At 39.5% G+C, this 11325-nt stretch overlaps 1 protein-coding gene and 1 long non-coding RNA gene across 3 annotated transcripts in view; one reads left to right on the forward strand and one right to left on the reverse strand.

Moving 5' to 3' along the window:
- Window positions 1–11325, reverse strand: part of Ndc80 (NDC80 kinetochore complex component) — a 38602-nt gene that overhangs the window by 1738 nt on the left and 25539 nt on the right. The window contains exons 13-16 of the mRNA XM_031368726.1: window positions 9034–9123; window positions 4010–4102; window positions 2777–2907; window positions 1836–1938 (exon numbers count right to left, since the gene is read on the reverse strand). Coding sequence (XP_031224586.1) covers window positions 1836–1938; window positions 2777–2907; window positions 4010–4102; window positions 9034–9123 — 417 coding nt within the window. The remainder of the gene's footprint in view (window positions 1–1835; window positions 1939–2776; window positions 2908–4009; window positions 4103–9033; window positions 9124–11325) is intronic.
- LOC116088900 overlaps window positions 9318–11325 on the forward strand; it is a 5600-nt gene continuing 3592 nt past the window's right edge. For both annotated transcript variants that reach the window (XR_004118070.1, XR_004118071.1), the window contains exons 1-2: window positions 9318–9477; window positions 9794–10049. This is a non-coding gene — a long non-coding RNA (uncharacterized LOC116088900). The remainder of the gene's footprint in view (window positions 9478–9793; window positions 10050–11325) is intronic.

Genomic DNA, 11325 nt, shown 5'->3' on the forward strand with positions numbered 1-11325 from the left:
GATAGGGTTTATGTAGTCCTGGCTGTCCTCAAACCCACAAAGATCTGCCTCCTCTGCTTCCTGAATGCTGGGATGAAAGACAGGCATGCACTACTACTGCCTGGCTGCATCCCATTTTCTTAATTGTATTTTCCCTTGCTTCTCCAGAGATAACCATTTGCCTAATTCATATGCCTTTAAAGCTCTCAATCTCCTCAGAGCTATGTGTGTATTTATAATTATGCAGTCATTTCTGCAGATGTTCTGATGAATAGGCAGCACATACGAAGAATAGTCTCCTGAGAATACAATCTCTAATAAAACCTGGGTTTGTATAAGGACATAATATGTTCACAATTAGCCCAGTTGCCTTGTGACTAATATCTCAGAATGTAACCCCATTATTATGCAACATATAACTGACTTGGTTTTAAGTTTCATATTTATTGCATGTATTTATAATTGTGGTTAAAATTTTATTTATTTTTATTATTTTATGTATATGAGAGCTCTATCTGCATGTATACCTACATGCCAGAAGAGGGCATCTGATCATAGATGTTTGTGAGGCACCCTGTGGTTGCTGGGAATCAAACTCAAGACCTCTGGAAGAGCAGACAGTGTTCTTACTAGCTGAGTCTTGTCTCTAGCCCATTGTTGTTATTTCTTCCCCCCCTCCCCCAGCCCACTGTTTTTGTTTGTTTGTTTGTTTGTTTTTTTGAGACAGGGTTTCTCTTTATAGCCCTGGCTGTCCTGGAACTCACTCTGTAGACCAGGCTGGCCGCTAACTCAGAAATCCACCTGGCTCTGCCTCCCAAGTGCTGGGACTAAAGGTGTGCGCCACCACTGCCCAGTCAGCCCATTGCTTTTAAAGACGGGGTTTCTCTGTGTAATAGCCCTGGCTGTCCTGAAACTCATTTTGTAGATCAGGATGGCCTCAAATTCATAAAGATCTACCTATATCTGTCTCTGAGTGCTGAGATTATAGGCATGCACCACGGTGCCCTGTGATTATTATTATTTGCTTGTAATTTGTAGCCCAGGGTGGCCTGGAAGTCATGGCAGTCCTGTTGTTTCAGGTTCTGGAAAATTATCACCATCCTCAGTGCCTGCTTGGCATCTCACAGTTTACTCATGTTGATTTATTTTTTTTTATTTTTTTATTTTTTTGAGACAGTGTCTCCCTCTGTAGTTCAGGCTGGTCTTAGACCTGTGATCCTCCTGGCCAGGCCTACCTAGTTTTCAGATAATAATCGTGTGCCAATAATTATACCTAGCCTTAAGTTAAGGATCTGGACATTCCAAGTACTGGAATTACAGTGCACTCTACTATGTTGGCTAAGAAGTCCTTAATTTTAATTAAGTTGAATTTACAAAGAATTTCTTTTTTGCACCTAATTTCAGAACCTTTTATAACTGTTGAGTTGTAAGGACAGTCTTATAGTCTAGCTTCACCTGATGATGCTCACAGCTCACATGGCTTGTCTCCCTCTATGTCCATACTGCAGCACTCCTTTCCCTCGCTCCAATGTCACTTCAGTGCTCATGCATCTACTTTTGGACTCTTCGAGACAGGCTGGCCATTAACTAATAGCAACTCTCCAGTCTCAGCTTCCTAAATTCTGGGATTACAGGCAAGGGCACTATGCCTATTACTCCCCTTCCCTGTGGTGTGTGTGAATGTGCCAAAGCATTTTATAAAGTATACAAGTAGTCTCTTGGAACCCTGCCACACCAGTATGTAAGATCCTTCAAATAAATTACTAGTTTTCATGAAACTAAGAATTGTAATTTAGTTCCTATAGAAATAAAGTAGAAAATGTCTCTTAGAATTCAGTATAGACCTCCACCCTTACCTCCAAAGACCCTACGTGTGTAGCGACCATCTCCAAAAGACGTTGTAAGTTGTTTCCCACCTTTCTTCTTTCTTCAGTTGTGGTCTGCACAGCCAACTGGTATCTATAGAATTAAGATTTTTTTTAAAAAGGACAACTGTTGTTTAATGTCTAAGAATAAATGAATAAATCAGCACAATGTAGAAATCTGGGGAAAAAGCAAATTTTGCATTTACTTATGTTATTGCTTTCCCCCTGAGAAATATTTGGTGAATGTAGAAAACCATACCTGGGGCTGGAGAGATGGCTCAGCTGTTAAAGGCTAGGTTCACAACCAAAAATATAAAAAAAATCATACCTGGTAGAATACATGCAAACACCATATACAAGCATGCCAGCTGCCTTAGGTCATTGCATGTGTGGCTGGCTACCCTGGTGCTGATGCATGTGTGGTCAGCTACCCTGGTGCTGACCTCTCCTATCCCATTTCTACCTCTTAGCTCAAGTGTGAGGCTACGACTCCTGGCTTTGGAAGGCTTCTTAAGTTGGAAAGTTCCATATTTACTGTACTGCTTATGTATTTCTTAACAATTTAAGATATGTCAGCTGGGCACAGTGGAGCACACCTATAGTCAAAAAGGCAGGTGGACTCTGTGAGTTCAAGGCCAGCCTGCTCTACTTAAATTCTTCAAATCTCCTTATTCTTTATACCCCAAATAGCTTTATAATAGGAATTAAAGAAAAAAAATTTAGTCTTTTCCCTCCTGCTTTGTTTTGTTTTCAAGACAGGGTTTCTCTATGTAACAGCTGTGGCTAGTAGACCAGGCTTGACCTTGAACTCAGAGACCCACTTTCCTTCCCCAGCCTCCTCCAAGTACAACACTAAAGGCATGTTCCATGGCACTTGGCCAAAACCCGTTTTACAAAGCTGAAAGACTCAGATCATGGTGAGGTGAACTTACTCCCGCTGGACGGTGTCCAGCTCATCCATGGCCTCGCTGAGGCCCCCATTCACAGCGCTTTCCAGCAGGTGCTTGTGTTTCTCTAGGGACTCAAGCTCACTGGCACACTTTTTGTCTTCTTCCTCAGCTTCCTACAGGAGAAAACAATTTTCATATTCTATTTGCTTAAGGTGTACTAAAAAGTGTAAAGCATTTAGAAAAACCATAATGTTATATCATTCGTATTCCCAAGATGTTGCTTGCCTTCTTTAGCTGTTCCTCTGAGGAATGCCATATTATAAACACAATGTGCCCATTCCAAGAGGCCTCTGGGTAGCCACTCATTCAACACTGTTCCAAGTCTAATTTATAGAAAACCTGGTATTTTGATTAAAAAATTTCACACAAGCCTTAACTATGTCTAGCAAAAGCAGTCACAATCTCAGATTCCCAGGCTTGTGAAAATGAAGTACTCAGATTTAAAAATCCTTTCCTTCAGGTGCCTCTAAGAATAAACAAACCTTCACGGAGGAAGCATGATAAATGTGAAAATGACCAAATACCTCATATTTCATGTGCAGATCAGATTAGTTTTATATTTTCTAAAACTTTCACATTGCTCAAAAACAAACAAGCAAGCAAACACCCAACCCACCCTATATAATATAGGACAAGACACAACTTTGCATTCTATTGTCATAACTAATATTGGCATAGCTGGAAGTTATCATTAAACTGTAAATGCCAATGAACAGATCTCTTAATACCTGTCTGATAAAATGCAGTGTCTGTCAGAACAGTGCTAGCCAGTCCTATACCTTACCCACCTTCTGGAGGCTCTTACAGTAGTTGTGAATTTAGTTAGGACAGTCAGTCTGCCATGATCTCTGACGGACAATTACTTAAATAACCACATGACTGGGGCTCATTCTTTAGGAGTACTTAAAACTAACTCAATAAAAACAAACAAGGGAGTATACTTTTATTATTTATGGAGACATGGTCTTGCTATGTATGTGTAGCCCAGGTAGGTCTCAAACCTGTGCCAATCCTCCCATCAGGGTCCACCAAATACTGAGATTACAGGTATGATGATACCACACCTGACTTTTTTTGGGTGGAGTTTTGAAACTGCCCCTCAGCGTATGTGTGCCACCATAGCCACCATATTTCAGAGTGACGTCAGAGAGTGTACACGGACAATCAGTCACAATAGAGCCTTGGCTAAGATGAACAACCTGGTCAGGTTCTTACCTTAACTTCTTGTTGGTAAAGGTCATCTAGCTTCTGAACCTCTTCCTTCAGCATCCTCACAGTCCTCTTGCTTTCCATTTTCATGGTGTTCAGCTTGGGGATAAAACCGTGGTTGAGAAATCACAACTAACACAAAACACCAAAATCTCTTTATCATAAAAACTTTGTATTTTCTTTTATACAGAGTATGTGCTCATTTACTGTATATATGACTGTTTTGCCAGCATGTAAGTCTGTGTATCATGTGTGTGTGTGTGCCTGGTGCCCACTAAAGAAAGAAGAGGGCATCCGATCCCTTGAGGCTGTAGTTAACAGATTGTTGTAAGCTGCCACATGGGCACTGGGAATCAAACCTGGGCCCTTTCCAAGAGCAACAAAGGCTCTTAACCGCTGAGTCAACTCTCCAGCCCTTGTTTTTCTTTTAAAGAATTTTATTTTTTAAGAAGATTCTATTTTATGTATATAAGTGTTTTACCTACATGTATGGAACTGGAACTAGAGCTACATGTGGTTGTGAGCTGCTATCTGGGTGCTGGCAACTGAACCTGGGTCCTCTGCAAGAACAGCAAGTGCTCTCAATCACTGACCCATCTTTCTAGCTCCATTGGTTACTTAGTTTTTTAACACAGATGTCAAAACACACATTAGGATAAAGACAGCCTCTTTCACAGGTGTTGTTGAGAAAACTGTAGAAAAAATGAAGCCAAGTCCTAAGTCTCACCCTACATGAAACACTGAAAATGGACCAAAGACTTGCTGAACTGTTAGGGAAGACATGCCAACTATGTCCTACATCAACAATCATCTGATGCAAAGGCAGGAACTTCTGAAAGAACTGTAGTAGTATAGGAAATAACTCCAAGGACTGAAAAATTGGTTATAAAAAATTAAAAAAAAAATCAAACAAAACACATAAGAGAAACAACCCCACAACTGAAGAGACAGCCTACAGAATGAGAAATCCTGCCAACTATGTATCAGCTAGGCATCTACTATGTAAGAAACAACAGTGAACACCACATCCAAACACTACATGAGGTAGTAAAGGGAACAGGCAGTTCTTAGAAGAGGAACTAAATGGCCAATGATATCTGCTGAAGGGTCTGACATCCTTCAGCCATCAGGAAAATGCAAATTAAAAGTGATTTGTAATTCTATCTTACTTGTTCAGAATGACTTTCATCTAGAAAGGACAACAGCTGCTGGCAAGGATTTGGGGAAAGAGGAACCCTAGTGAGAACATAGTTGTTGCAGCTACTATGGAAATCAGCATGATTTGTCAAAACTAGAAAGGGGTAGGGCAGATAGCTCAGTGGTTAAGAGGACTGGCTGCTCTATAGAGGACCTGAATTTGGTTCCTAGTACCCACATGGTGACTCAAAACCATCAGTAACTCTACTTTCAGGGAATCTCACATCCTCTTCTGGTCTACACAAAGTACCAGGCATATACATGGTGTACATACATGCATATAGGAACAATACTCACACACATAAAAATAAAAGTGAATAAACCTTTGAGAACTACAACCAGAAGTATCATATGATCTGGCAATTTCACCCAAGAGATGCTAAGTCCTACCACAGATAGACTTTTACATTCATGTTTACTACTGCATTAGTCACAATAGCTGGGAAATGCTGTCATTTGAGATGTCTATCCACAAAAATGACAGACAAGTAAAATGTTGTATATATACGCAATATAACTTTATTCATCTGAATAAGTAAAATCATGGGGCTAGAGATGGCTCAGTGGTTAAGAGCACTTGTGGTTTTTCCAGGGGACTGGAATTTGATTTCCAACACCAATACCAGATATATTCCTAATACCAGATGGATTCCCAACCATCTTTAACACCAGCTTCACGAGGGTCTGACATCTCTGATCTCTATGGGCACCTACACTCACATGTACATATACATATTTAAGTTAAAAAAAATTATGAAATTTTCAGGAAAATGGGTCAAATTGTAAAACATTATTTAACTGAAATAAGTTGTATTCAGAAAGAAAAAATAAATAAGTGCTATGTTTTTTCTCATATGTGAAATCCCAATTTAAGTTTCTATGTATGATTGTGTGTATGCATGGATAGTTCATGAGACTAGAAAGGACTGTGAGAGGGAAGTAAAGATCTTAAGGGATGAGGGTGGTTTGAGATAAGATAGTGGATCACTGTGCCAGGAATACAGAAAGGAGGCGACTGTGGGCAAGGGAACAGCTAGGGTGGCAACCAGGGAAGGGGAAGGAGCCAGTAGGGTGCAGAAGAACAGAGCATGCATGCCAGGGTGAAATCTGCTAACTTTGTAGCTAATTTAATAATCTCCTAATGGAAAATATTTGTTCTTGTAGCCATCTTTCCACTTGAAATGGAGTCCACAGGGCAGGTGCTGGCTATATTAGTATTGGTGACATCTAATACAATACCAGCATATGGTCATTTGCTGAGCCAGTTGTTGCTATGCATGCATCTAACTCCAGCATTGAGAAGGCAAGGGCCCGAAGACTGCAGGTCAGAGACTTTCCTGTGCTGAGTAAGGCCCCGTCTTAAATAAGACAGACGTAAGATGGCTCAGACTGCTCTTCCGAAGGTCCTGAGTTCAAACCCCAGCAACCACATGGTGGCTCACAACTACCCGTAATGAGATCTGATGCCCTCTTCTGGTGCTACAGTATACTTATTTATAATAATAAATAAATCTTTGGGCCAGAGCAAGCAGACGTCCTAAAAGTCAATTCCAAACAACCAGATGAAGGCTCACAACTATCTGTACAGCTACAGTGTGTACTCATATACACAAAATAAATAAATCTTTAAAAATAAAAGACAAATGTATTTGTTAAGTACATTTCAGTGGTGATTACTGGGTTTTTTTTTTGTGTCTCTCAGTGATTGGTCTAATCTTTTCCCTGATGACCTTTGGTTGTTGTATAGGCTCATAGTGAGCTCGTGATAATTACGTTTATGCTCTGATAATTCTCAAATCCTAAAATCATCTGGTCTTTAATGTTTGAAAACACTGTAAAATCTGTAAAATAATTTGTTAATGAAATCTTTTTTGAGAGCCAATTCTTTTTCTGGTTACTCAATTTTACTTTTCATTTAGAGCCAATTTTGAGATTTTTATTACTTATACTATAATCTATCTTACCAGTTTTCTAATTTTTTAAGACAGGTTTTTGTTATATAAGTCAGGCTGGTGTTGAACTTGCTGTGTAGCTCAGGCTAATCTTGAACTCTAGATTCTCCTGCTTCAGCTTTCAGAGAGTGCTGGGATTACTGGCATGCACCGCAGGGTCTAGCTCATCAATTATTATTTAAATAACTTCTGTATATGGGTATCTTATAAACATGTTTGTATCATGTGCACTCAGTGCTCAAGGAAGCCAGAAGAGGGTGTCAGACCTGCTGGGATGGGGGTTACTACTGATGGTTGTGAGCCACTCACTATGTGGGTGCTGGGAGCTAAACACAAGTCCTCTGGAAGAACAACAAATGCTCGTTACCTTCAAAGCCATCTCTCCAGTCCCCTACATATCCATCCATCCATCCATCCATCCATCCATCCATCCATCCATCCATCCATCCACCTGGTATATACAATATATAATTATTATGAATAATTACTTTATATATATAAATATTTTGTGTGCATGTAGGTATGTGTCATATACTCATGAAAATCAGAAAAACTGGAGCCCAAGGCTGAGAGCCACTGTGTGAGTGCTAGGAATTAAACTCCAGTTGTCTGCAGGAGCAACCAGTGTTCTTAATCAACTCTTTAGCCTGATATATGTATATGTGTATATACACACACACATTTTTTTTTTTAGTCATGAGCTTATGTAGGCAAGGCTGGCTTTGAACTTCCTATATAGCCCAGGGTAGCCTTTAATACTGGATTCTCTGACTCTAAAGCCGGGATTACAGGTATTCACCATTGTACTCTGGTTTAACTCACCATTTTTTTTTAAAGGTTGACTTGTTTATATTGTATTTTCTCATAATTCAAACTAACGTGCTTTATTTCTAACCATAGTTCATGTTTCATTTTAAAATTTCCTTTTATTTTTGTGACATAGGGTCTTACTTTGTGGCCCAGCCTGGTCTGCACTTGCAATCCTCTTGGCCTCTGCATTGGGATTGTAGGTATAAGGTAACACTCTATTTTGGGGATGAACCCAAGGCTGTGGGCTCATGCTAAGGAAGTATTTACTAGCAGGCTGTGTTTGCAGTCCATGATGTCAGATTCCATGGAGACTGTTAACAGCTCTCTGTGGATCACTTGGATAGCTATTTATGAAATGCCATAGTTTATTTATAGATTAAAAAAAGGAACAATTGATGTATCTCCTGTTTTGAGACAGGGAGATACATCAAGTCTTGGCTGGAACAGTTCCTAAAGAACTGCATTAGCCAGGGCTTCATTTGTTGTTTGGAGTTACTGAATACAGTGGCCTTGGTGTCTCACAGCTACAGAAGGCATCATGTCTCATGTGTCTGAGAGCAGGAACTCCTGTCAATCCTCCTCCTCAGCCGCCTGAGTACTGGGTTGACATGCTTGTGATACCACATCCAGCAGAAAACTACCCTAAAAACATCCACAGGCATTTGGCTCAGTTCCAGCAGACTAGCTTTTAAGCATTAATGGCAAATAAGAAGCCCTGCCTCAAACCCAACTGAATATAAAAAGGACCTGGATTATGTCAAGAAGCAAGTGAAGAAAACTGAGTTTATTCCACTTTATCATGGTGGTAAATGAGGACTCAACTTAAGTTCTTTTATATGTACCAGTCAAGGTTAGCACCAACTTTCATTTTTCATAATTTTAATTAAAATTTATGGGAGACAGAGGCAGATGAATCTCTGAGTTCAAGGCCAGCCTGGTCTATAGAGGGAGTTCCAGGATAGCCAGAACTACACAAAGAAACCTTGTCTTGAAAGTCAATTTAAATGGTTATTGCTCAGAAACCCCAAGTCACACTCAGTGTTACGCTTTAGTCACCTGTGCCATACTTACTTGTTCTAAAGTATCTTCCAGACCCATCTTTTTATTCAGAGCTTTGTTAATTTCTTCTTCGGTTTCATTCAAGAGTTCTTTGAGAGGTGCCTAGAAAATACATCAAATGGATGAGAAGATATCTGATTATAAACTTCTCCCATGAAACTTGTCAATGTAATTCAGTTTTGGAGAAATAAAATAAAGCCATGATATTTTAAATCTAATATCTAATATACCAATGAGGAGAAAACACCTTTGATAGTTTTGAAGACAAGGTTTAGGGGAAAAAAGCCAGTCTCAACCTTCATCCTCCCACAGGCTGGGAGTATGAGTCACAATGCCTGACACATGTCTATGTATTATGTGTCTGCATGTATGTACATGTGAGTGCAGGTACATGCTGAGGCCACACCTACTGAGTCTCCCTGGAGCTGGATTATAGGAGGTTATGAGCTGACTGATGTAGGTGCTGGGGATAGAACCTGGGTCTCGTATAAAATCAGTCAGTACACTCTCTTAACTAACTGATTTTATTTCAACACTCTATATTTCATTGTTTTTCATTGTACTTACTTTAAAATGATAACTGAACTTAGTGAATTTAGTATACCTAACAATGTTATGTAAATGTCATTTGTATTTTTAAAATACATTATCACTTGAAAAAGAAAATGCCACAGGCCATTATATATCAAGCAAATATTTTCAAATTATTGTGGGCTTCTAATTTTGACTGGTTCCTTTTTTTTTTTTTTTGGTGCTGTGCATCAAACCCAAGACCTTCTACAAAAAGCATGGGCTCTACCACTGAACATAAGCCCAGCTCCTGGGGCTGGAGTAACAAGCAGGTGTGAATTAGTTGCTGCAGGTGCTCTGGGATCTCTGTAAAGGCCATGCATGCTCTAACCACTGAATCATCTCTCCACCATCCCATGTCTACTTTAAAAATATTTCTAGAGATGAAAGTAATATCTCTCACTTTCTGAGCAGATTCTTTGTACCTGAATAATCTTTTACAAGACTACTTGATCCAGGTAATTATTTTATTGCTACATTAATATCAAACCATTCAAGACATTGGTGAACAAAGGCTGCCGGGTACTGTGGCTACTGACAAGAAATCCACGTACCCAGTTTGATAACAAATGGCTTCCAAGCCAGTAAGCAACTGAACATTTACTGCATGCGCTTTCTTTTCCTAATTGAACATAAATCTAAACTGAGTATAATGTTGCAACCTTTTAATCCCAGAACCTAGGAGTTTGAAGCTAGTCTAATCTAGACAGGGAGTTTCAGGACAGCCAGAGCTACACAGCGAGATTCTGAAGTGAATACTACACAGGGAAAAGCTGAGTGTTGTGGCTCATGCCTGCAGTCTCAGCACTCAGGAAGCTGAGAGAGAAGCACTGTCATGAGTTGAGACCTGGACGGGGATTCACAAAAACATTATTTAAAAGAGAATGGCAGGGAGGTGGGAACTAGCTGGCTTGACTTAAGCAATGTCTGTTATGAATAAACTGCTATTTCTGAGGAGGCAGGGCTCTGCTTGGGTATTTTATCTCTAGCACACAGCTGGTCTTCAACATAGTTTGTATACAAGAGATACATGACAGATGAATAAGTCTCCCATCAAGCAGACCTAACCCTGCTTAGCTTCTGATTAGATGAGATCAGCAGGTTCAGGGTAGCTTGGCCATAGACTAGATGAAGAGTCCTCAAAGGAAAAATGCATACATAGCCTTTGACTCTGCATTTTTTAATTCAAAAGCTAAGTATTTCAAATTGTCATTTTAGTACTGACAATAAACTATAACACTTATAAATAATTTAAACATGGTAATATAGCAATAAATTTTTTTCTTTTCAAAATCATCTCCTTGGTCATTTCAAAATTAGGCATTTCTTGTTGTTGATTACTGACACTTCTTTTTCTTTTTTTGCCTTAAAAAATAATCCATTATACTTTATGCCTTCATGTGTGAGGTTGTACCTACAACTTTTCCCACAGATGTACTGCAAATACTTCACCTTTAAAGATTTCACTGTAGAGCTACCCCTCCTCAGTCTTCTGGCCAGAGAATATCTGTTTACCAACCTGAAGGACTTCCAGTAAAGCATGCACTTGGCATGTACTAGTGCTGCTCTCCCAAGAGGGGTAGAAGATAACTTAAAAACAAAGGTTACCTCAGACTGTTGACACAGTCCTGATACCTGTTTTACTCGTAGTCAGCTTCCTTGTGGATAGCTGGATGACATAAAGAAGGCACAAGAGGGACAAGGCTTTCTTTTTTTTTTTTTTTTTTTTTTTTT

The sequence above is a fragment of the Mastomys coucha genome, unplaced genomic scaffold, assembly GCF_008632895.1.
Source record: "Mastomys coucha isolate ucsf_1 unplaced genomic scaffold, UCSF_Mcou_1 pScaffold14, whole genome shotgun sequence".
NCBI classification, from domain to species: domain Eukaryota; kingdom Metazoa; phylum Chordata; class Mammalia; order Rodentia; family Muridae; genus Mastomys; species Mastomys coucha.